Below are 27607 nucleotides of genomic sequence, written 5' to 3' on the forward strand. Positions count from 1 at the left end.
TGTGAAAACTGACAGCCTCACAGCCACTAAAAGGGTGGAAAAAGCGTGGAGCTCCTCAAAAAAGTCATATTCACAAGGATTCTCCTTAAATTTGACTCAGTGCGAAATCCCATCCCAGGGTCATTTTTTGAGAACAGTGGCAATTGCTTAACATCTTAGCTGCTTGAGGGAGTCATACCAGTTGAAGCAAACAAGAGGGTGGACAATAAGCCAAAAAACTGGGGAAGGAGATGTCCACGATGGAGTTGTTTGTTTTTTTAATTTTTGGCCACACTCCGTGGCATGTGGAACCTTAGTTCCCTGACCAGAGGTCCAAGCCATACCCCCTGCACTGGAAGGTGGAGTCTTAACCACTGAATTGCCCAGCAAGTCCCCACGGTGGAGTCTGAAAAGCTCCGAAACACTACTGGGGCTCTAGAAGGTCACATGCATGTACAGCGTTCTATGCATGCAAAAGAATGACCTAAGAAGGGCATAATCTTTCACATCTGGCTGACCATGAACTCTTTACGAGTAGGAAGTTAGGATTAAGATAGGCTTACAAACTGCTGGAGCACTGAAGGTGTTCCCCAGTGTATACACACACACACACACACACACACACAGCCCCTTGGCAAAGATACCAAGACTTATTCATTCAAAATAGTTAAGGAAATCTTCCAATCATTAGCTGACTTAGCTAACCAAATGGAGACTTGCTACACATAATAAAGAATAAAAATTATAGAATTAGTCCAGGAAAATCATTAAACAGCAACAACAAGAACAACAACAACCAGCAATAACAACAAACCCTGGTGGGAGGGTGGGAGTTGATGGAAGAATCTAATCTCCAGAACTGGCCCATTAAATTATTTTAAATGTCTAATTTTCAACAAAAAGTTGTGAGATACAAAGAAACAGGACATATAGCTCAGACACAGGAAAAAGACTATCAGTAGAAACTATCCTTGAGGAACTCCAAATATTGGACTTAACTAGAGAAAGACCATAAATTAGCTACTATAAGAAGAGAAAAGTATCAGTCGCTGGGTTGGGAAGATCTCCTGGAGGACAGCATGGCAACCCACTCTAGTCCTCTTGCCTGGGAAATCCCATGGATAGAGGAGCCTGGCAGTCCATGAGGTTGCAAAGAGTCAGACACAACTGAGCGACTAACACTTTCACTTTTCAAAAGAATGAAAGGACTGATGCTGAAGTTGAAGCTCCAATACTTTGGCCACCTGATGCAAAGAGCCAACTCACTGGAAAAGACCCTGATGCTGGGAAAGACTGATGGCAAAAGGAGAAGGAGGGTGGCAGAGGATGAGATGGTTAGATACACTGACTCAATGGACATAAATCTGAGCCAACTCCTGGAGATAGTGAAGGACAGAGGAGCCTGGTGTGCAGGAGTCCATGGGGTTGCAATAAGTCAGACATGACTTAGAGACTGAACAACAACAAAAATAATAATGAAGTCTTGGGAATTCCCTGGTGGTCCAGTGGTTAGGACTCCATGCTTTCACCGCTCCATACTTTCCAGTCGTTAGGACTCCATGCTGAGGGTCTGGGTTCAATCTCTGGTCAGGGAACTAAGATCCTACAAGCCACGGAGCAAGACCAAAATAAATAAATAAATAAGAATGAAGTCTCATCAAACAAAGAGTACCAAAAAAGAGAAAAGCTACTGGACTTCTGTGGTAGTACAGTGGATAAGAATCTGCCTGCCACTGTGGGGGACATGAGTTCCATTCCTGGTCTGGGAAAATTCCATATGCCATGAAGCAACTAAAGCTCACACACTGCAACCACTGAGCCCATGCGCCATAGAGCCCTTGTGCCATACAGCCCACAGGCCACAACCACTGAGCCCACATACAGAGACCATCGTCTGCAATGAGGGAAGACACAACGAGAAGCCTGTGCACTGCAACAACTAGAGAAAGCCCACAAGCAGCAACAAAGACCCAGCACAACCAAAAATGAATAAATAAATAATTTTTTTTTTCTTTAAAAGTGAAATTCTGGAGTTGAAAAATACCGCAATTGAAATGTGAAATTCACCTGACAGGCTAAACTGCATACTCAAATTGGTAAGAGAAAGAATCAGCAAATTTAAAGACAGGTTAATTGAGATTATCCAGTTTGAGGAATGGGCTTCCCAGGTAGTGCTAGTGGTAAAGAATCTGCCTGCCAATGCCGGAGATGCAAGTGACTTGGGTTTGATCTCTGTGACGGAAAGACCCCTTGGAGTAGGAAATGGCAACCCACTCTACTATTCTTGCCTGGAAAATTCCATGGACAGAGGAGCCAGGTGGGCTATAGTCTATGGGGCCACAAAGAGTTGGGTGTGACTGAGTGACTGAACACAGTTTGAAGAACAGAGCAAAAAAAGAACAAAAAAAATAAAATCCTTAAGACCTGTCAGATACCATCAAGCATAACAACAAACGACATAGCCCAAGGAGAAAAAAAACGTCATGTGTACTATTTAACTGTGTACGAAAATAACGGCCAAAAAACTCCCCGACTTAATAAATGTTAATTCACTCATCCAAGAAGATCAACAAAATTTTAGAAGGATGAACTCAAAGAGATCCACGTTTAGACACATCAAACTGTCAAAAGCTAAGACAAAGAGAGAATCCTTAAAGATAAAAGTGATTCATTATATACAAAGTATCCTTAGTAATACTGCTCTTTACAGCATCGGACCTTGTTTCTATCACCAGTCCCATCCACAACTGGGTGTTGTTTTTGCTTTGGCTCCACCCCTTCATTCTTTCTGAAGTTATTTCACCACTGATCTCCAGTAGCATATTGGGCACCTACCGACCTGGGGAGTTCATCTTTCAGTGTCCTATCTTTTTGCCTTTTCATACTATTCATGAGGTTCTCAAGGGAACAATACTGAAGTGGTTTGCCATTTCCTTCTCCAGTGGACCACATTCTGTCAGGCCTCTCCACCGTGACCAGTCAGTCTTAGGTGGCCCCACATGGCATGGCTTAGTTTCATTGAGTTAGACAAGGCTGTGGTCCGTGTGATCAGATTGGCTAGTTGTCTGTGATTGTGGTTTCTGTCTGTCTGCCCTCTGATGCCCTCTCCCAGTGCCTACAGTCTTACTTGGATCATCGAAAAAGCACGACAGTTCCAGAAAAACATCTATTTCTGCTTTATTGACTATGCCAGTGCCTTTGACTGTGTGGATCACAATCAACTGTGGAAAATTCTGAAAGAGATGGGAATACCAGACCACCTGACCTGCCTCCTGAGAAATCTGTATGCAGGTCAGGAAGCAACAGTTAGAACTGGACATGGAACAATAGACTGGTTCCAAATAGGAAAAGGAGTACGTCAAGGCTGTATATTGTCACCCTACTTATTTAACTTATGTGCAGAGTACATCATGAGAAACGCTGGGCTGGAAGAGGCACAGCTGAAATCAAGACTGCCAGGAGAAATATCAATAACCTCAGATATGCAGGTGACACCACCCTTATAGCAGAAAGTGAAGAAAACCTAAAGAGCCTCTTGATGAAAGTGAAAGAGGAGAGTGAAAAAGTTGACTTAAAGCTCAACATTTAGAAAATGAAGATCATGGCATCTGGTCCATCACTTCATGGGAAATAGATGGGGAAACAGTGGAAACTGTCAGACTTTATTTTTGGGGGCTCCAAAATCACTGCAGATGGTGACTGCAGCCATGAAATTAAAAGACGTTTACTCCTTGGAAGGGAAGTTATGACCAACCTAGACAGCATATTAAAAAACAGAGACATTACTTTGCCAACAAAGGTCCGTCTAGTGAAGGCTATGGTTTTTCCAGTGGTCACGTATGGATGTGAGAATTGGACTATAAAGAAAGCTTGAGCGCAGAAGAATTGATGCTTTTGAACTGTGGTGTTGGAGAAGACTCTTGAGAGTCCCTTGGACTGCAAGGAGATTCAACCAGTCCATCCTAAAGGAGATCAGTCGTGGGTGTTTGTTGGAAGGGCTGATCGTGAAGCAGAAATTCCAATATTTTGGCCACCTGATGTGAAGATCTGACTCACTGGAAAAGACCCTGATGCTGGGAAAGATTGAGGGCAGGAGGAGAAGGGAATGACAAGAGGATAGATGGTTGGATGGCATCACCGACTCGATGGACATGGTTTTGGGTAGATTCTGGGAGTTGGTGATAGACAGGGAGGCCTGGTGTGCTGCTGTTCATGGGGTTGCAAAGAGTCAGACATGACTGAGCAACTGAACTGAACTAAACTGATCCTTAGTAAGATTAACAGTTTATTTCTCATCAGAAATCATGAAATCTAGAAGGCAGTAAAATGATATATTCAAAGCACTAAAAGGACAAGAGTATCAACCAAAAATTCTACATCCAGTAAAACTATGCTTCAAAGATAGAAATTATGACATTTCCAGATAAATAAAACAGAGAGCATTCATCACTAGCAGACCTACCCTATAGTAAATACTAAAAAGAGTCCCTTAGGGTGAAATAAAAGGACATTATGCACTAACTCAAATCCACATGAAGAAATAAAGAATATGGGTGAAAGTTAACTTTATCAGTTCAGTCCAGTTCAGTCACTCAGTCGTGTCCGACTCTTTGCGACCCCATGAATCGCAGCACGCCAGGTCTCCCTGTCCATCACCAACTCCCGGAGCTCACTCAGACTCACGTCCATCAAGTCAGTGATGCCATCCAGCCATCTCATCCTCTGTCGTGCCTTTCTCCTCCTGCCCCCAATCCCTCCCAGCATCAGAGTCTTTTCCAATGAGTCAACCCTCTGCCTGAGGTGGCCAAAGTACTGGAGTTTCAGCTTTAGCATCATTCCTTCCATAGGTAAATATAAAAAACAGTATTAAATTATCTGTTTATAACTCTCTCCTTCTATCTGATATAAAAGACAACTGTGTAAAACAGTAATTATCAAGCTGTAGAGACAAGCTTATAATGTAGAAAGATATAATTTGTATGATAATAATAGCAGAAAGAAAAGAGGAGGGAGTCAATCTATATTGCAGTAAAGTTTCTGAATCCTATAGAAATTAAACTGGTATAAATCCTAACTAGATTGGCTTAAATTAAGATGTTAATTGTAGTTCCTAGGGCAACTTACTGAGAAAATAACTCCAAAAAAAGAAAATTGTAAGAAAGCAATAAGGGAATTAAAATGTTATACTAGAAAATATCTACTTAATGTTAAAAAAAGACACTATGGAGGAATAGTAGAATAAAAAAAGGACCTAAGATATATAAAAACATATAACAATATGACAGACATAAATCCTACTTTATTAGTAATTACACTAATGGTAACAGACTAAAATTGTACAATGTCTCATGAGATTACACAAAACGTAGCTTATTTAGTTTTTGTTACTGTAGTTTTCATGACATTCAAGAAAAAATTATATTGGCTGACTATACCTTGACTTTTACTATTTACCTGACTTTTTAAAAACTTTTTATAATGTAAAGTTTCAAACACAAAAGTAGAAACAGTAGTATAATGGCCTCCATATACCCTTATCTACCTACATCAATAACTAACTCACAGCTATCTATCTTCATTTCATTTATACTTCCAACCTCGTTTTCCCCACCCTGCACTGGATTATTATTGAAGCAAATCCCAGATATCATTTAATCAGAAATGAACAGTAAATAATCTACATTTTGAGAAAATCAGATGTATTCATTGGTGGCTTAGATGGTAAAGAATCCGCCTGCGGTGCAGCAGACCTGGGTTTGAACCCTGGGTTGGAAAGATTCCCTAGAGAAGGCAAAGACTACCCACTCCAGCATTCTGGCCTGGAGAATCTCCATGGACAGAAGAAACTGGCAGGCTATAGTCCATGGGGTCACAAAGAGTCAGACATGACTGAGCAACTAAACACACACACATTGTATAATTATAGAAAAGAGGAAAGATATATTAGCAGAAGAAAATGGTAACTAAATCTAAGACAATTTTTAAAAGCAATCTTATGCCATTCTCCCAAATCATCTCACCCTCTCCCTCTCCCTCTGAGTCCAAAAGTCCGCTATACACATCTGTGTCTTTTTTGCTGTCCTGCATACAGGGTCATCATTGCCATCTCTCTAAATTCTATATATATGTGTTAGTATACTGTATTGGTGTTTTTCTTTCTGGCTTACTTCACTCTGTATAATCGGCTCCAGTTTCATCTCCCAGATGATTTGGGAGAATGGCATTGAAACATGTATAATATCATGTAAGAATCGAATCGCCAGTCTATGTCCGATGCAGGATACGGCATGCTTGGGGCTGGTACACGGGGATGACCCAGAGAGATGTTGTTGGGAGGAGGGTGGGAGGGGGGTCCATGTTTGGGAATGCATGTACACCCGTGGTGGATTCATGTCAATGTATAAAACCAATACAAAATTGTAAAGTAAAATAAATAATAAATAAATAAATAATAAATAAATAAATAAAAGCAATCTTATAAATCCATTAAAATTCCTGAAGAAATTTTAGAAATATTAAAAAAAAACTCTGTTCAATCTAGTTTGTATTCCAATCTCATTTTTACCTGTTTCTCCTCTCAGGATGCCATCCCATTTTTGACCTAGCTAGTGAGGTTTTGTCTGAAGATTCACTTATTCTCGTCGAAGAATCACGGTTATTCAGAATTTGTTCCAAGAATCCTACACTTCCTACAATACAAGAAATATAGTATCATTTTTCAAGTACTAATTCACTTCTCTTTTATATAATAGCTCACACATATTTGTACTAAATTACTTTCACATGTTAATGATCTACTCATTTCACTCCACAAGGTAGACTACATATACCTCAAAAACTAATTATTTATAACTCATGGAAACTATACTTGTAAAAGTTTAGGCCTGAATTAATTTCCATTACAGAAGAAAAAAAGAGTATGAATGAGAAGTAACATCATGGCAAAGCCCTGTATACAGAAATATTTTTATAAACAGTAAAAGGGAGATTTAACAGTTTCTTCATAACTAATATTGGTTGAATCTTCCTTTTAGCCTCATCTTTAATGAGACTACTTATCAATTTTTTTTGGTGGTTAAGGTTGCTTTACTTAATAAAGATTATATTTTTAAAATTACTTAAGAGTCTTTAAATATGCCCAGGACAAGATTGAATGTTTAAATAATTCCAAAAGTGAAAGCTTATACTGAACATCTCTGCTTACTTTTACTATAAATACTATAAGGATCTAAAACAAATTATTATTTCTTGTCAATTATAAAGGTTATTAGCATTTTTCTAATTGAACATGATAATAATGTTAAATTTATTTTATTATTCAAACTCACATTTAAAAATAATATAAGTAAACATGATAATCAGCTTACTTTCAACAATGCATTATTTTTTATTTATTAATAACATATTTTTCATTAAAGGTTTACATAATAACTTGCAGAAGATAGAATAATTACAAAGGTTTATCTCCAACTCCTTCTACAAAGAATCAAAAGAAGCTTAATTTGCCCAGTATCACTTAAATAAAAATGTTAAAAACAGAGGTCCCACTTCAGTTCATCTGCTGTTTTTTTAAGTCACTCAGTTGTGTCTGACTCTCTGAGACCCCCTGGACTGTCGCCCACCAGTTGCCTCTGTTCGTAGGATTTCCCAGGCAAGAATACTGGAGTGGGTTAGGGTTACTATTTCCTTCTCTGGTGGATCTTCCTGACCCAGGAATTAAACTCGTGTCTCCTGCTTGGCAGGCAGATTTTTTACCATTGAGCCACCTGGGAAGTCCATGTGAGGGAATTATAAATCCTAAGTGTGGAAATCTGTTCCTAACTTAAGATAGGTCTAACAAAAGTTGTTGCTTTTGTTGTTTAATCACTTAGTTGTGTTCAACTCTTTTGCAACCCCATGGACTATAGCCTAGCAGGCTCCTCTGTCCATGGGATTTCCCAGACAAGAATACTGAAGTGGGTTGCCATTTCCTTCTCCACGGGCTCTTCCTGACCCAGATAGCAAACCCGTCTCCTGCACTGGCAGGCAGATTCTTTACTGCTGACTTCCTGGTAAAGAATCTGCCTGCCAACACAGCAAGATGCAGGTTCGATCCCTGGGTCGGGAAGATCCCAGAGTAGGAAACGGCAACCCTACTCAAGTATTCTGCCTGGAAAAGTCCATGGACAGAGGAGCCTGGTGGGCTATGGTCCATGGGGTCACAAAGTGTTGAACATGACTGAGCACAACACAGTGACAGAGTCACCAGCAAAGCCCCTAATAAAAGTAGTGTCTGCTAATTATAATTGCTTTATTACCTGTATGACATGAAAGCTCCATATTTTCTTTTTCTTCTATAGGATTTTCCCTCTTTGATATTTTATCATCCTTTGAAACAGGAACAGGAGCAAATCTGCGAGGTGCTGGTGTCTCCAAAGGAGATTTCTGTTTATCAAAACTTGTATCTTCAACCTCTCTTGAACATGCTTCAACAGAAAATTAAGAAAATAAATTTAACTTACTTAAAAAATTTTTTTAGTTATAATATTACTCTTCCCCGTGTTTTAAAAATAAAACCAAAATTATATAGGATATTCAAGTTATTAACAAATATATAGAAATAACTTCATCCTCACTAGAAATCAAAGAATATAAACTATAAATATTTTATACTTAAACCTAATAAGAAAAAAATATGACAATATTCAGTGCTACTTAAGTTGTGATGAAAATGGCAAAGCCAGACACTGCTCGTGGCAATGAAAACTGAGAAGGCCATCTGGTACTAAGTACGTGTGCTTAGTCGTCCAGTCGTGTCTGACTCTTTGTGACTCCATAGACTGTAGCCCGCCAGGCTCCTCTGTCCACAGGGATTCTCCAGGCAAGAATACTGGAGTAAGTTGCCATGCCCTCCTCCAGCAGATCTTCCCAACCCAGGGACTGATCCCAGGTCTCCCACATTGCAGGCAGATAGCTGAGCCACCAGGGAAGCCCAGTACTAAGTACAGTATACACTTTGATCTAGAGATCCCACTTTATTGAGCACAAAACACATTGTTGCTATTGTTCAGTTGACCCAGGGATCCAACACTTGTCTCTTGAACTGGCAGGCGATTCTTTACCACCGAGCCATCCTTTACCACTGAGCCACCAGGAAAGCCCACAAAACTGACAACTATAAACAGTGAGCATAGAAACCTGAGTTCTTGCTACAGCTCTGACACTCCCACTCTCAAGCCAGGTGACCTAGAGCAGGCAGTCATAAACTTTCTGTACTTCATTTTCCTCCCCTTACAACTTAAAAAATGACTCACATTACTTCACAAAAGTTTAAGACCCACACATTTGTGGGAGACATAAAGCAACTTGCAAGCATAAGGAGCCTTTAATATGTCTGTAATATAACAATGTCTTAACAAATCAAATGTCAGGAATAATGTACTACATGGATCTTATATATCACTAAAGGGATAGGCTCTTGATTTTCATCAGTTCATTATTCAAATATCAGTAACTTGGAGATATATTTATTGATAAGAGTTTAAATTCCAAAGGTTTAACACAAATAAGTTGTGTATTCCTTTGTTATTATAAAGAGATTTTTAAAATTTCATTAAAATAGACTTGTATTACTCCTTGAAAATATTTAAGAAATAGTTTCTAATTGTACTCAGGTGGTTTCTCCCCGACAGAATGAAGAAAAACAGTAAATATGCAGTTTGTCAGAGTACTGGTGAACTGCTGACAAGCAGTTTCAATGCTATGCATATGTGTGTATGTTGGTGCTCAGTTATGTATGACTCTTTATACCCCCAGGACTGTAGCCCTCCAGACTCCTCTGTCCATGGAAATCTCCAGGCAAGAATATTGGAATGGGTTGCCATTTCCTTCTCCAGGGGATCTTCCCAACCGAGGGATCGAACCCAGGTCTGCTAGATAAGTAAAACTTTTCTAAATTTATGTAGAAATGCTTCTGACAGTTTATGAAAGTTATTAATTAAGATCATTAAATAGGACATGATCCATAACTTTGCTGAACAAATTTCAAAATAATCTAGAAATTACTGGGCTGAAAAAAAATCCCTAATTTTATAAAATAGAGAGTCTCCTAAAACTTAGTAAATAAGTTTTCTGCTTACAAACTGCAAAGAACATTCATAGTTGGCATCTTTTATTCATAGAGAACTACATATTTTTACCTTGTTTGGAAGTAAAGACATTATGTGAAGACAGATTACTGCTACCAAAATTCAAATGGTCTGGTTTTACAGAATACTTTTCCACTGCTCTAGAAGGAGGTACAATAACAGGCTGAAAACTACTAGTCTTGAGTGCAGCACTGATGAAATGAGTCTAGAAAACATAAAATAACTTTGTTTATTTCAAATATCACCTGAAAGAGTTAGATGACAAAAATATCTTGAAATTTATTAGAGGACTTGAAAACAATCTATTAGATTTAATAAATAATAACAATATAAACATTACATGTAACTACTCACTACAGGAGCAATGCTACTGGAAAGATACAGTAACACAAATACTTGGGTTATGTCTGGCTCTACAGTGTGGCCCTGATCATTTGTCCTAAACCTCAGTTTCTTCCTTTTCACCTTAGAGATGGCTCATCAGACACTCCTGATGGCTCAGGAAACACTGAGACACTACTGTCTCCTAGAGACACCCTCTCTAGGAGAGAACCAGGAGAAAGGGACCCTAGCCCTTGACCTCTACTTAAACCAGAGAATTTAAAACCAAAACATCTCATCTTTTAAATACCGATGATAAGATTTTACCTAAAGGTTTAAAAACCATTGGTAGAAAGCACTAAAATAAAACCATAGCTTTGCATAGTAGCAGCAGTAAAATATTCATTTCCATATAAATGGAAAACACAGTGACAACACAGTTTTTAACACTATTTATTAAAATATCTAAAATGTACACATATCATAACTAATAAAACTGATTTTAAAAGAACCTTATGCTAGGCAAAAAAACAAAACAAAACAAAAAGAATTCTTAAAAGAATTTTACAGAATTCTTAAAAGTGTGCTGAGATCCCTCTACATAAAACAGATGGATGGATTCAAAGAATTTCATTTCATTAAGCATTAACTGAACTATGAAAATACTTTACAGGTCATAAGTTCAATTTTCTCTGTAGTTATAAATTCCACAAAAAAGACGTCTGAATTAGCAAAAGATTTCATTCTTCAAAAATGATAAAGTTAATAAATTATGTGTTTATTTATGGAAAGATAAATGAATGGCAGAAAGGCACTTCGAACTATGTTAAAAAAAGAAATCAATGTGCTTTTCAAACGTGTAATCTGATTCTATCCTAAACAACAACAAAAAAATTGTTTTCTAGGTAAAGAAATCAAGGCTCAGAGAAGCAAAGATTTCTGTAGACTGAGGACCAGCACCCTGACAGACCCACTCCTGGACTCTCCAGATGACGTGCTACACACTCAATTTTAGCAATGTAAGGAGTACTTACTAAAACTTTATTTTATATGCCATAATCATTCAAACTAAAATAATATCAATCATATCAAGATTTCAAGACAAACCCTATTGGAAGTCTTAAAAATTATAGGATATTAGAGTTCACTCTATGATCTTATACTGAGCTATAATAAGCTTATTTTTGTATATTCTTCTTAATGCTATATTTTACTTGTATCTTTAAAAGTTTTTAAGGAGTACTAGGAGTGTGTGCTCAGTTCTGTCCAACTCCTTGGGACCCCATGGACTGTAGCCCACCAGGTTCCTCTCTCCATGGGACTTTCCAGGCAAGAATACTTGAGTGGGTTGCCATTTCCTACCTCAGGTTATCTTTCAAACCCAGGGATCAAACCCTCGTCTCTTGCATCTCTTGCACTGACATCGCCTGGGAAATTCAAGTTGCACAGTAATAAGGAGTGGAAGTGGAGGGTTAAATTAAAACCAATGCATTTACAATGCTGGTCATTCACTCATTCTAAAAAATCTTTAAAAAAAAATCTGAGTACCTGAGTGCTGGGTACTATCCAAGGACTTGGAAATTTCAAAATAAATACACTATGCTATTACCTGTCTGGGAGGATAACTGTTTATAATAGCCCTGTGCCTCATTCAAAAGGCATAAGACTGTTCATTCTTTTTAACTAGGTAAATGTAGAAGCAAATATGTATACTAGGTGATTCTCATCCAAGGGTGTGTATCAGAATCATTAGAGAGCTTTCAAGGATTTCCAGGCCTATACTAGACCTGCTATTTCAGAATTTCTGACTGGTACAAGCATGTGTATTTTTATAAAGCTCTCCACGTGATTCTGAAGCACTTTGCTAGGCTAAGAACCATTGATATAAACAGAAAACTGCATTGCAATATGAGCCCTTTTAAAATGCCATGAAAAGAAATATCACAGAAGAAGGAAAAAAACAGTTTTAAGGTCTCGCAAAGCTAGACACCTGAACTAGAACATGCAGAGTTCTTCTTTTCCACATAGAAGAAAAGAATGATGAACAAACAAATCATTATTTAAGAATTAAAACTGTTACAATCTAAGGAGATGAACTACTGGAATAATCAGTGAATATCAGCTTAGATATCCGAGTCATGAAAGGTCACGGGATGTGTGGTCGCTTACTAGATACCTGAATATCGATCTGCTGTTGCTGCAGCTTTTCGAGATGCCGGATGTGTTGCTCCATAAACACGTTCATTTGTTTTTCATGATCGTGACAGTGTAGCATCTCCTGTTTATTCTGCATGGTTGTCTGCTGCTCTGTAACACGCTGTAACTGTTTATCAGTCTCTTGTAACTTATTGAGTAATTCTGTAACAGAATTGACCTTTGCTTCCAACTCACTCTGCACCTACAACAAAAATATCCAGACATCAAAAACATGCTCAATTATTAGGTTATATAAAGGGAACTGGTATAGAGAAATGATCAAACCAGAACTTTTACCCTCTATACTTCTGATGTTTCTAAAGCCTTTATTTTTAGAATCACAGAAATAAGGCAGAATAGCTATCCTTAACTAGATCTTTTTTCTCTTAAAAAATACCAAATTTGTCACATAGACTTTTTATTGCGTCAGAAAACTAAGATCACCACATCCAGTCCCATCACTTCATGGCAAATAGATGGGGAAACAGCGGAAAGAGTGACAGACTTAATTTTGGGGGACTCCAAAATCACTGCAGATGGTGACTGCAGCCTTGAAATTAAAAGATGCTTGCTCCTTGGAAGAAAAGTTATGACCAACCTAGACAGCATATTAAAAAGCAGAGACATTACTTGGCCAACAAAGGTCCATCTAGTCAAAGCTATGGTTTTTCCAGTAGTTATGTATGAATGTGAGAGCTGGACTATAAAGAAAGCTGAAAAAAAAAAAAGAAAGAAAGCTGAGCACTGAAGAATTGATGCTTTTGAACTGTGGTGGTGGACAAGACTCTTGAGAATCCCTTGGACTGCAAGGAGATCCAACCAGTTCATCCTAAAAGAAATCAGTCCTGAATATTCATTGGAAGAACTGATGCTAAAGCTGAAACTCCAATACTTTTGCCACCTGATGCAAAGAACTGATTCATTGGAAAAGACCCTGATGCTAGGAAAGATTGAAGGCGGGAAGAAAAGGGGAAGACAGAGGATGAGATGGTTGGATGGCATCACCGACTCAATGGACATGAGTCTGAGTAAACTCTGGGAGCTGGTGATGGACAGGGAAGCCTGGCATGCTGCAGTACACGGGGTCACAGAGTCGGACACAACTGAGCGACTGAACTGAGTTTGGTCAGCAATCTTGGCTCTCCCACCTATTAGCTCTAAGACCTGATGCTGACTCTGACCTGTTTTTCAATCTTCTCTGTTACAAATGGAGGGCTTTGCATATATGATCTGTATGGTCAATTCTAGCTCTAAAATAAGGATGTCCAGCCATCCCAGCTACCCAAGACTGAGTGGCTCCCAAGATGAGATACTCCACTGCTAAAACAAAGGAATCCAGGATTTTCTAGCAGTAATACAGGGATGAAAGTTAAGTGTCATAACTTCTGAGAAATAATCATAACCACAGAGAACAATGAGAATGTCCCTAGTCAATGGCTGGACACAACAATTACAAAATCAGTGTCTGGTACATTTTACAAAGAAGTTATGACTATCTAGGAAGACACAGATATACTTTTATCAGTGGAGCTGCTGTTGCAATGGCGGCGGCAGTTGCTGCAGCCACAGTTGTAGCTGAATCAATTCCACTGGGTGAAATTCTATTCTCCTGGGTAACAGGATCCTTTTCTGTGCCTGCATCTTCTAAAAGCTGTACCTTCACCTCCTTAAAAACAGGCATGCTTTGAGCTCTGGAAATAAAAAAGGAAAAAAAGTCTATTCAGTAAGCTATACTGAACCATTAGAAGAAAGACCTACAAGTGGCAATCTGCTGCAGGTGAATTTTCTTGATTTTTTTTTAAAAGATAAATTCCTATTTTTTGCTATCAGCATATCAGTCATTTGGTTAATGAAATCTATTAAGGCTCAGGTCACCACACACTAAAAAAATTAAAAGATAATTTCCAGAAGGCACTGATATTTCAGAAAATATGACTTACACATATGAAAAAGACATGGGCACAATTACAATGATTTATAGTCAAGAAGCACAAATCTGGGACTTCCCTGGTGGCCCAGGGGTTAAGAATCTACTCGCCAATGAGGGGGACACAGGTTCGATCCCTGGTCTGGAAGGATCCCATCTGTCATGGAATAACTAAGGCCATGCGCCACAACTGCTGACGCTCGCATGCATAGAGCCCATGCCCCTCCATAAGAGAAGCCAGCACAATGAGAAGTCCTAGCACCGCAACAGAGAGTAGCGTCCACTCACCACAAACAGAGAACACCCACATGCAGCAGCAAAGACCCAGTGCAACCAAAAATAAATAAAAATAAATTTTACAAAGCTTTTGAAAAAAGCACAAATTTAAAACATACAGCAAAGGCTCTAAGTATTCAGGTATCAAGTTTTACTCCCAAAGGAAGACAACCCAAGAGGGACTATTAAAACTGCTGAAAAGAATTTCTAAACTTCTAACTCATTTAGATTTAATAAATGTCACCTAATTTATTAAAATGAGCATAAAATACATTACTAAGTAGTCTGGATTAAAGATGAGTCCAGAAAATACGTATTCACAATAAGGCATTTAACTAAACACTTATTAAAAAAAAAAAAAAAAAAAAAGACTGGTCAATTTTGTGTTGTCTTTGGCCTAAAAGAAATGAAAGAAACACTGACAAAATTGAAGAGTGCCTAAGGTAAGTCTAAGTAAAATCAGCAGGAATGTGCTTTGTCTCCAGCTGCTGGATTTCCACCTTCTGATTTTTAAAGAAGGCACAGATTTCTTAAACTTACTCCTCTTTGATGTTGTCTCATTTCTATTAAGAGCATCATTTGTCTTGCATTCTCAAAATTTTGAAGTTATCTTAAGTTCTCTACCCTTCAATTAACTTCTCATACCCAACTAAGTCACTGGGTTTTCTCAATTATTTCATCACAATTGCAGGAATCATGTCATGGAATTATAGAGGCAGGGGAACCCAATAGCCCAGCTTTCCTAATTTTCTTCATTTTATAGATGAAGAAAGAAACTGAGGTCCACAGAGATAATGGGATTTACCTGACCACGTCATAGAACTAGTAAGTAGCCAAGTTACGGCCAGTGCCCACAAATCTTCCCATGACATCAGGTTTTTTCTCTCAAAACAGACTTCTCCCTTCATAATTCTGCTCTAGTACAAAACCATCATCTCTTGCCAACTATTTCATTCTTCTGGTTTCTATTTGCTTAAAAACTTTCCACACAGATTTCACCATTCAAAAATCTAAAATCATTCCTTACAGACAACTGAATAGGCTAGTTTCCTATTTGGCATTCCGCTTACTCCATCCTTTGGCCCTGCCCTAGGTTCCAACATATACTGTACTTCCCGTGTCCTCTCCCCAGTTACACTGCTCTCACTGACTGCACTACACTGCTCTCACAGGTGACTCCAGGCTTTTTTTTTTTCACTCTGTTCTCTCAATCTTCTTCACCCAACTTGCTCTAACCTTCTTCCCAAGATTCAACAAAAGTCTTACCTTTTCAATAAGCCTGTTCTTGAGGACTTCTCTGGTGGTCCAGTGGTTAGGACTCCGCGTTCCCAATGCAGGGAACGTGGGTTGAGCCCTGGGAACTAAGATCCTGAATGCCAAATGGCACAGCCAAAAAAAAAAATACGCCCGTTCTTATAACACTTTCTCTTGATCTCTCCGTTCATTAATTTCTTTTCATTTACTTTCGATGAGCTTCCCTGATAGGTCAGATGGTAAAGAATCTGCCCACAGTGCAGGAGATCCAGGTTTGATCCCTGGGTCAGGAAGCTCATTGGAAAAGGGGATAGCTACCTACTCCAGTATTCTTGTCTGGAGAATTCCATGGACAGAGAAGCCTGGTGAGATATAGTCCATGTGGTTGCACAGTCAGAAATGACTGAGAGATGAACACAACACTTACTTCCAAGACCATACAGTTGAGGCTTGACAGTCAGCCATCCTACGGTTTAAATGGCTTCTCTTGTGGCTCAGCTGGTAAAGAATCTGCCTGCAGTGTGGGAGACCTGGGTTCAATGCCTGGGTTGGGAAGATACCCTGAAGAAGGGAAAGGCTACCCACTCCAGTATTCTGGCTTGGAGAATTCCATGGACTGAATAGTCCATGGGGTCACAAAGAGTCATACACAACTGAGCGACTTTCACTTTCACAGAATAGACATTTAACAAAACTAACATGTTAACAAAATTAACAATGTACCGAATGTTTCCTCTCACAGCTCTAATCATACATTCCTCCATCTATGTACCTATTCTCTCCCCAACTAAGCTCTAAGCAACCTGGAGTAGGGGGGCTTTTATACCACATAAGCAGTAAGAAAGAGCACAGAGTTGGTGCTAAATATACATTTAGTTGACTGAGTGGTGTACTAAGAAAATATAATTCAGATAATCCCTATCGTTTAGAATTTCTGTCTGAAGTCTGAATGTGATTTATCCTTTAAGATCTCTCATTCTGTATTAATACATTAAATTGACCAACAAGAAAAATAACATTATAAGGCCAAACATCAACTTCTTTAAAGTTTAAAAATTTTATTTTTTCCTATTATCAAATTAATAAATGCTCAATGCAGTAAATGAACACACTCAATATTCCAGCAAATTTGGAAAACTCAGCAGTGGCCACAGGACTGGAAAAGGTCAGTTTTCATCCCAATCCAAAAGAAAGTGAAGTCAGTCAGTTGTGTCCGACTCTTTGTGACCCCGTGGACTGTAGCCTACCAAGCTCCTCTGTCCATGGGATTCTCCAGGCAAGAATACTGGAGTGGGTTGCCATTTCCTTCTCTAGGGGATCTTCCCAACGCAGGGATCGAACCTGGGTTTCCCGCCTTGCAGGCAGACGCTTTAACCTCTGAGCCACCAGGAAAGCCCCAATCCCAAAGAAAGGCAATGCCAAAGAATGCTCAAACTACCACACAATTGCATTCATCTCACATGCTAGTAAAGTAATCCTCAAAATTCTCCAAGCCAGGCTTCAGCAATACGTGAACCATGAACTTCCAGATGTTCAAGCTGGTTTTAGAATAGGCAGAGGAACCAGAAATCAAATTGCCAATATCCGCTGGATCATGGAAAAAGCAAGAGAATTTCAGAAAAACATCTATTTCTGCTTGATTGACTATGCCAAAGCCTTCGACTGTGTGGATCACAATCAACTGTGGAAAATTCTGAAAGAGACGGGAATACCAGACCACCTGACCTGCCTCTTGAGAAACCTATATGCAGGTCAGGAAGCAACAGTTAGAACTGGACATGGAACAACAGACTGGTTCCAAATAGGCAAAGGAGTATGTCAAGGCTGTATATTGTCACCCTGCTTATTTAACTTATATGCAGAGTACATCATGAGAAACGCTGGGCTGGAAGAGGCACAAGCTGGAATCAAGATTCCTGGGAGAAATATCAATAACCTCAGATATGCAGATAACACCACCCTTATGGCAGAAAGTGAAGAGGAACTCAAAAGCCTCTTGATGAAAGTGAAAGAGGAGAGTGAAAAAGTTGACTTAAAGCTCAACATTCAGAAAACTAAGATCATGGCATCTGGTCCCATCACTTCATGGCGAATAGGTGGGGAAACAGTGTCAGACTTTATTTTTTGGGGCTCCAAAATCACTGCAGATGGTGACTGCAGCCATGAAATTAAAAGACGCTTACTCCTTGGAAGGAAAGTTATGACCAACCTAGATAGCATATTCAAAGCAGACACATTACTTTGCCAACAAAGGTCCACCTAGTCAAGGCTATGGTTTTTCCAGTGGTCATGTATGGATGTGAGAGTCGGACTGTGAAGAAAGCTGAGCGCTGAAGAACTGATGCTTTTGAACTGTGGTGTTGGAGAAGACTCTTAAGAGTCGCTAGGACTGCAAGGAGATCCAACCAGTCCATTCTGAAGGAGATCAGTCCTGGGTGTTTATTGGAAGGACTCATGCTAAAGCTGAAACTCTAATACTTTGGCCACCTCACGCGAAGAGTTGACTCATTGGAAAAGACTCTGATGCTGGGAGGGGTTGGGGGCAGGAGGAGAAGGGGAAAACAGAGGATGAGATGGCTGGATAGCATCATCAACTCGATGGACATGAGTGGGGTGAATTCCAGGAGTTGGTGATGGACAGGGAGGCCTGGTGAGCTGCAATTCATGGGATCGCAAAGAGTCATACACGACTGAGCGACTGAACTGAACTGAAGTGTAAAGAACTAGAAAAAATGCACATAATTCACCCACTCAGAGGAAACGATTCCTTTCCTTTTTGTCTTTTTCTAGAACTTTTTTTATTCCTTAATCCTCTGAATCTGGCATCTATCTCAATACTACACTGAAACCGCTCTTACGAAGGCCATTAATACCTCCTCTTGCTCAATTCAACGGACACTTCTCAGTCCTTATCTTTATGTCTGAGCAGCTATCAAACTCAGAACCTCACTTCCTCGGTTTTGTTAAGACCACACTCTTCACTTCTGGATAAACTTTCTGAGTGGCACTTAGAAATCACCTTGCTTTCTCTGTACATCTCTTAAAGATTCGGTTTTCTTACAGATCTATCCTAAGCCATCTCTTTTCACTCTCACACTCCCACCAGGCCAATTCAACCACTTTCAGAGCTCAGACTACTATCTATATACAGATAACTTATATACATGGATTTCTAGCTTAGAATCCTTTTGCCAGTTTGACCTCTTTATGGCTTGGTGGGTAAAGAATCTGCCTGCAATGTAGAAGAGACCGGAGATGTGGGTCTGATCCCTGGGTTGGGAAGGTCCCCTGGAGGAGGGTATGGCAACCCACTCCAGTATCCTTGCCTGGAGAATCCCACGAACAGAGGAGCCTGGCCGGCTACAGTCCATGGGGTCACAAAGGGTCAGATACGACTGAGCACACGGCACAGAGGTTCAATTTGCTATCAGACATTTTTCACCTGGATATCTCATAGGTACCTCAAACCCTTGCCGATGTCTAGAGTGAAATTTATTCACCAACACCTCCCCTTTTCAATGAATACTATTACTGACTATGCATTTATACAAGCCAAAAATCTGGGATCCATCCTTAGCTCCTTCATCATGGTCACATCTAAGCATCAATTCCTGTCAATTCTATCTCCAAATTATCGTCCAAACCTGTGCACTCATTTGCAGGCCAACATGATTCCCATCTTCACATCCCACCACTTACCAATGGGTTTAGAATCAATCTAACCCATCTCTTTCACAGATCTTCAAAAAGTTCACAGTCAATTGGCTTCCTAGATTTCAGTCCAGCCCTCTTCTAATCCATTTTTTCCTGAGTGAGCCTTGTAAGAAATATATATCAAACTTTAAACCTTTTAAATGATTTGCTGTTTCTCTTTAAGTCCGAAGTTCTTTGGTGTCGTTCATAACTCTGCTTACCTTCCTGACACAGGAAATGTCATTCTACCCTTGTTCTAGATACTCCAGATAGACTCGTCATTCCTCAAAGGCTCATTCCAGTCAATTACCTTTTTTTTTTTTTTTTACAGCTTTACTGCATATTTTAACATCAAATAGGCCAGATTCTCCATCATTCCATTTTTGTTTCTCCAAAATTAGCTATTCTCCACTGTGTATATTCTACATGAATGTATTCTTAACAGTATGTGCACACATTCCTAACTGTGTACCCTTTCAAGTAAATTTTAGAATCACTTTGCCAAATTCAATCTGCCATTCTCAAAAGAAAAAAAGAAAATCAAGTGATACTGACTACAGTAAAGTTTCTCTAGAGACACAATAAGACTATCTTTTAACCCAAAATGAGAGTCATTTTTACGGTTCTGACTCATACCATTCTCTACGCTGCAATAACCTTCTCAAAGGCCCTTCCTAGTTTTTCTTTTTCAATTCTGTTTGTTCATCCTGAAATGGAGAGAGACCTACTGTGAACAGGTAGGAGGGGTAGTAGTCACAGCTATTTCTCACTGTCCACTTGTTTATGAACAACTTCTCCCTCTCAGATCTGAGAGTTCTGACTTGAAGGCAAGTTGATAAAGCCCCTATTGTGGTTGCAAGTAGTCACTTCTACCTGGGGTCAACTGGATGGAAACGGTAATCACTCTTTCTCCAATGAAGTAGATGTAATCTGAAATTTTTAGTTTATGTACAGAATTTGGGAGACTGCCCTTCCATCATATCCTTACTTATGCCTTTTCTTACATATTTACAAACTCCAGGATACAATTTACCATCCAAATTCTCCTCCTAATCACCTGTTACATACTGGGAACTGGAGCCTGATCAAATGTCAAAAGGAAAAACACCATTAAGCCAAACAACCAGCTGTGAAACTCTGGCTGGCTCAGATCACACTCCTTATGGTTTGCTGTGCTATCCTTAGTCGCTCAGTCATGTCCAGCTCTTTGCGACCCCATGGACTGAAGTCTGCCAGGCTCTTCTGTCCATGGGGATTCTCCAGGCAAGAATACTAAAGTGGGTTGCATGCCCTCTTCCAGGGCCTTGTGGTTTAGAGGTAGTATTTACTTTGTTAGTGTTTCCCAGAGTATAATATGTATATTATGAATAACTATAGGTAAAAAAAGAATAAACTTTAGTAGTTGTAGAGCTCTGGTCCAGGAGTAGAATATATTTAGCGCAGGAACATAAATCTCATTCCAACCCCACTAATGATTTTTTAAAATATCCCTGGTGATACATTCTTTCATGTTTAGCACAGTGCTGTTGTCAGGGTTGATTCTGTATTTCATTGGCAGTAAAGTAGGAAGGAAGTATTTAGATAGAGTAATAGCCAGTTTTCCTTCACTCCACTCAGATGCTAAGCTTGTCCCTTTCTCAAATCTTAAGCAGAGATTAGGAAAAAGTCTAAATGTCCTTTTTCAGTAAGCAGTACTATGTATGCGGTCATATATGTGACCATTGCTATGAATAGTATAGTGAAGTGACTAAGACAGTAGTCTTTAGACAGACTACCTGGGTTTGAATTCCAACCCAGTGAATACTTGCTCAATGACTTCAGGAAAATCAATCCCTCTGTGCCTCAGTTTCCTCATCTATAAGATTGGGATGGTAATGTAATCTATATTATTGGATTTTGAAAAAATTAAATGAGTTAATGCATACAAAGTGCTTATAACAACACCTCTTCAACAACAACCACAGCAACAATAATAACTGTTAATAGCCATTGAGTATTTTACACATGCCCAGCATCATGAAAAATGCTTTATACATATTATCATACTTATATATTTCACATATTGGAAAAAAACAACTTTTTTCCCTAGGTACAAAGCATAAACAAAGCTGATTGTAAAGAAACACAAGAAATGCCTCGCCTATTTTTTTAAATGAAACTTACTTTTGTTTTAAAACTGCTCTTAGAGCATCTTTCTGTCCCATAGTGTACTGAGAAATAAAGATGTCATTTGCTGCAAAATAAAAACACAAAAATACACTTTAGATTCCTAGAAATGTATCATATTTTGATAAGCTACTCAAAGAAAAAAATTTTAATTAAAAAAACGTTTGGGAATTCAGCAATATGATTTCTTAATTTAAAAAGACAAGAAACAAATTAAGTGACTTGAGTAATAATAGTCATAACTCAAGACTGTAAAAATAAAATTGTGTAGAAACACTTGGGGCCAAATTAGAGACATTTGTTCAAACTCTAATGAGAACACTGCTTAGTTGAAAACAAAACCAACTACTTTTAAAATGTCATTAAGTACATTTTTTCAAAGCATATTTTTAATCTATTATCTTAGCAAAGACTATTCAGCATTTATAATCAGGTATCAAATACCAAACTATGCAATAGGTTGGCAATAATAAAATTACCTTTACCATCACAAAAATTGTTTTCTGGACTTCAGAGATTTCATTAATAGCTTAACTTGGAAGGAAAAATGAATTAAAAATGAAAACAAGAAAAAACTGTAAAGTTGTTTAATAAATACCTAAAAAAAAAAATCAGTGAATATCTAAAACTCTAAAATTCTATCCTTACCAAAGAAATTCTTACAAATGTGCTAAGTCACTTCAATTGTGTCTGACTCTTTGAGACCCTATGGACTATAGCCCACCAGGCTCCTCCGTCCATGGGATTCTCCAGGCAAGAATACCGGAGTGGGTTGCCATGCCCTTTTTCAGGGGATCTTCCTGACCCAGGGATCAAACCCACATATCTTATGTCTCCTGTACTAGCAGACAGGTTCTTTACCACCCGCACCACCTTGGAAGCCCAAATTCTTACATATTACAACATAAATGAACCATGAAGACATGCTAAGTGAAATAAACCAGTCACCAAAGGACAAAACACTATATATGATTCCACACATATGGAGATATAATGGAACATATAGCGACAGGAAGCAGAATGGTGGGAAGGGGAACAGAGTTAGTATATAATGAGAACAGAGTTTTGATTGGCGAAGATGAAAAGTTCTGGAGATGGGACGGTGGTGATAGCTGCACAACATGAATATACCTAATGCCACTTAAAAATGGTAAAAATGGTAAATTTTACATTATGGGTATTTTACCAAAAAAATTATAAATCTATCCTTTTACCTTTTTGTCTGTTGTTCTCTTCCATTTTATTCAAAGGCAACACTTGCACTTCAGCATCTTTAGAAAAATCCTTCAGGATATGAAAGGAAGAAATGAAAGGCATAAATCTACTTTATGATTCATTATTTATTAAGTACCATTTACTATCTTATGTGACTATTGTGTCCTGGGAGGACACAACTATTTGTTTATACACTTAATTCCAGCACTACCATGCTTAGGTACCCTGAAGCTACTCAAAGATGTGTTGAATGAGTAATGAGCTGTCAGACAAGTGAATGAATCGGAAAATGAACAAGCAAGTGTGGTCCTGAAATTCAGATTCAAATCCCAATTTGCCACTTTCAGGAGAGCAACCCATATAACATTTCAACGGCAACAGTTAAACATAAAAATATGATTCACTGTGAGACAAATGTAGTTTATAAGGATGTCCAATGCACGGCACTACATCAGAAATTAATTTTCACAGTATTCTTTGTCACTGAGCTATAACGTAGTCTCAGAAGACTTCTCTATAGACATGACAACTACTGCCAAACAGATTTCTGCTCACATGTGTACCCCAGGACTTCAGTTCTAAGATTCTATTCACTGCTAGGACACCATGACATTTTAAGTACTTGGTTCATTTAACATTGCTTCACCTTCCTAAGGCACACATTTTTCCCCCTGCCAAATCATTAAATAGAAAATAAAAAATAGTAAAAGAAAATGGATACAAGCTATCTGCTGATAATAGGTGTTCAATTCCTAAAAATAGCCAATGAGACTAACAATACATGGAACGCATCTGGGAAATCAAAGACTTCCCACAAAACAGTATGAAAAAGCACAGCACATAAATATGTATTCACAAGAGAATAGATACAGGTGGCAATATAAATGAAAAAAAATTCCCCTTCACTAATAATAAAAGAAATACAAAATCAAACAATGCGATGCCCTTTTCACCTATCAAAACAGCAAACCTTATGTTTGTTTGCTTAATATTAATGCTTCATATAAATGAAGATGGAGAGAAATCCACTAATTCTACTCATGACCTTGCTGGAGAATACATATTGATACAGTTTTTCTAGAGGCAATTTAGAAATATTACAAAAACTGTGCATATTCTTTTAGGTAATAATTTACCTAGAAATTAATGTAAGAAAGTGAGCTCAGATACAAACCAGGATGTTCATCACCTGGTTGTACATATTATAAAAATTTTGGTGGAAAAAACCTCAATGTCAAATAATAAGAATATGAACATATAAACTATGGTACATACATACACTGAAATTCTGTGAATTTATTAAAAGCTCCTAAGAAAAAAAATCAATGACATGCAACAATAACTTCAATATTACTTAGTTATAAAACAGTCCCATTTCATAAAATATACATATACATAGAAAAAAACTCAAAATGTTAACAGTACTTGCTTTCATGTAATTGTGAAACTTCTTTTTTCCTTCTTTTTGAATTTTCTATAGTGATTTTAAGGTTTTGTTTTCTTTCTGCACATGTATAAGGATTTGCTCCTTATAATAGGAAAAAGTAACTCTTATCTTCCAGTAGTAGAAAGAAACAAGTATGAAGAGGAATAAATCTAAATATGAGCACATTGGACACAAACTTCTTTCATTTTCTCTTTAAAATAGCATGGTCAAGTCAATAGAGAATATTAATCTTAGCCCTTATTTATGAAATAAAAATGTAATGCAAAAAGGCTGCAGTTTGTGATCATGGTAAGATGATGAAGAACTAGGTTTGCTCTGCAGGTATATTTTATATTAGACAAATCTACACAAAACAAACTGTTAGCCCATATTAAATCTAATGGAATCCTGCCTGATGATCTTCCAAAGATCACCCTCTTATGTTCAATTATACAATAATAACATATCCATACATTTGAGAAATTACAGAATTAAAATACCATTAATCTTTAAATAAAGCCTCCTCAAAAAAGAAAAAACATCAACCCAAAGGCTAGGCATTTATTCAGAGACCAAGTACAGCACAAAATTATACCTTTTTATGATGAACTGTTGACAAAATTCATAAGTAAATAGCTGCAATACCTGTTTTAGTTTACTTGTTAAATTCACAATATATAGTCAATATTATGATAAGTGGTCAAAGTCTAATTGTGTGACCAAACATATTTATAAACAAATATTTTCAGCATTATAAGTAACAAATGACATTAAGATGAGAATTTCATGTTATTAGCTTTTAAATACCTCTCAAAAAAAAAAAAAGCACACAAAAGGCTTCAGAATAGTTAGAATAAATTCACACTTCACTTTTTAAAAATTCTGTTGTTACAGCTCCTTTACCTTTACCTAGCAGTTTGTAAAAATATGTCTTTGGTAAGTGAACTTTAATTAAAAACAAGGCCTATCGCTAATCTAAATTTTAAAAAGCCTTACTTGACAATACTTAAAATTTTAACATGAACGTAATTAAGAATTCTTTTGCTTACACTTTCTGACACAGTAGGATTTTCTACTGGAGGCTGCTGATAATTTCTGGCAGAAATTAAATCTGATGAACCTAACAAAATAAAAGAATCAATTTTAGTGAGTTTTAAATTAGAATGTTTTCTTTAGAAACTGTATAAGCTTAATTTAAGAACTATAAATTCCATATTAATGCAAGACCTAAACTGGAAGCCAATCTTCATGCAAAAAGCTTAAAATGTACATATATATATACGGATGAAGCTTTTCACATCTGATATTTTGGAAAGTAAGGGCTCAGAACTGACAATCCAATAAGACAAGTATAAAAAGTTATACAACGAGTTACACTATTGAATTAGGACAAACTATGTGTGCAATCACTTGCCAGGAAGAAAACACGCACATGATATAAAAGCCTAATTAAACAGCAGGCCTAGGTTATGCTGAAACTGCCAAAAGCAGCACTATAAAAACTACTTTATTCTTTTTCGCACTTACATTCATTAATCTGATTACCAGTGAAGTGGGTAATCAGACAAGCTAAGTGAACTGGATTACGGATGCCATCAAAAGGCAGAAATTGTGCTTTTCTACAATTCCAAACTGTACAGCATTATCCAAACAGAAGGTAAAAAGCCAGCCCTACTGGTGAAAAGCACATCACACTAATTAAGTGCGTCCATCACAGATATGAACAAGAATAGTGTGCCAAAAAAACACGCAAAGAAAAAAAAAACGAAATGTTTTATTCATTCCATCTATTGAATATGATTCGATGTAGACTGTTCCTGCCTGGCCATTTTCCCAGGAAAAGGGGTCACTCTTCTAACGACTGTACAAGTGAGAAATATCTTGTATTTAGGAATTTAAACATTAAAAATCCTCTAGGTTTTGAAACACACACACACAAAACGAAATGAAAATAAAGACTAAAGATTTACAAAATCGAAAACTGGTTGAAACTATTTGGAATCACATACCACATAACGTTCCATTCAAGCTCTTCCCAGTTCTAACAGGAAGACGTTTATTTGCAGACAATGCTGGAGGAACACGGGACAATTCATCTTTCAGCAAAGCCAAATTATCTCCTTGATTTGGAGAAACTATCTCACGAAGTCTCCTCGCTGGTACTTTAACCTTTTTTTTCTTTTCCAGGCAAAACTCTGAGCCTTTCATATTACTGGTAACAAACCTAGTCTCACAGTTCTGAACAGAATTTTCTTCTGGGTCCATAAAACTTCAGAACAAAATTTTCACCGCTATGAGGATTTAGGGGGGCCAGGGGTAGGGGAGGAAAAATGAGGGAGGAGTATGATAAAGAAAACGTGAATTTCACGTGATTTTGAAACATGCAATCATCAAATTTTACATAAAACAATGCCTAAACAGACTAGCCGCAAAGCTAGAAATTTCAATTTGGTATTTGACCGAGGACTGATTTACCCATCAATCCCGTATTTACCCATTAATTCCATTCAGTCTATTAATGCACCACGCCAACAAATCTCAAAGTGAGGAGGACAAGAGAACGGCCACATAAGTAATAATAAAAATAACACAGAGCACTCCCGTAGAGTACTCCCGGAGAGAAGGCAGTACAAAGAAAACCAGATGCGGATGCGAGTTAAAATTTGAGAGGGAGGCAAGCAGGCAAAACGAAATGCTACTTTTTTTCCCCCCAAATCACCTACATAAGAAGCTTAATAGCTTCCTTTAACCAACGAGTCTTACACACCCCTTCAGAAGCAACACCCCTTCAGAAGCAATCATCAGACACCTAAATTCACCCTTCCATGTCTCCCGAAAGCCCGGTATCTGCGGAATCACAGGTCTAATCCGACAACAAGTTCAGTTGCCCGCTGATCAACACCTACTTCCCTTTAAACCCGCCCTTCAAACACAACACGCATGCGCGCCATGAAATCGTCCAAATCCTCCAACCAAAAAGCTAAACACTGTCGGGTGCTTCTCCATCACTCTCCGGGTGGAAACAAA

General features: G+C 38.1%; 1 protein-coding gene across 5 annotated transcripts in view; it reads right to left on the minus strand.

Moving 5' to 3' along the window:
- Positions 1 to 27505, minus strand: part of KIAA0586 (KIAA0586 ortholog) — a 140137-nt gene extending 112632 nt beyond the window's left edge. For 4 of the 5 annotated variants that reach the window (XM_040226337.1, XM_040226336.1, XM_040226334.1 and 1 more), the window contains exons 1-10: positions 27365 to 27505; positions 26590 to 26871; positions 25630 to 25700; positions 23154 to 23223; positions 21937 to 22006; positions 14140 to 14314; positions 12604 to 12825; positions 10158 to 10311; positions 8277 to 8444; positions 6545 to 6668 (exon numbers count right to left, since the gene is read on the minus strand). In XM_040226337.1, the coding sequence (XP_040082271.1) occupies positions 6545 to 6668; positions 8277 to 8444; positions 10158 to 10311; positions 12604 to 12825; positions 14140 to 14314; positions 21937 to 22006; positions 23154 to 23223; positions 25630 to 25700; positions 26590 to 26845 (1310 nt within the window). In that variant the 5' untranslated portion in view covers positions 26846 to 26871; positions 27365 to 27505. Of the gene's footprint in view, positions 1 to 6544; positions 6669 to 8276; positions 8445 to 10157; positions 10312 to 12603; positions 12826 to 14139; positions 14315 to 21936; positions 22007 to 23153; positions 23224 to 25629; positions 25701 to 26589; positions 26872 to 27364 lie in introns of those variants that run through there. The other variant, XM_040226338.1, reaches the window with a different exon arrangement.
- Positions 27506 to 27607: the final 102 nt, after the last annotated feature.

This window comes from Oryx dammah, unplaced genomic scaffold (genome assembly GCF_014754425.2).
Source record: "Oryx dammah isolate SB20612 unplaced genomic scaffold, SCBI_Odam_1.1 HiC_scaffold_26, whole genome shotgun sequence".
NCBI lineage: Eukaryota > Metazoa > Chordata > Mammalia > Artiodactyla > Bovidae > Oryx > Oryx dammah.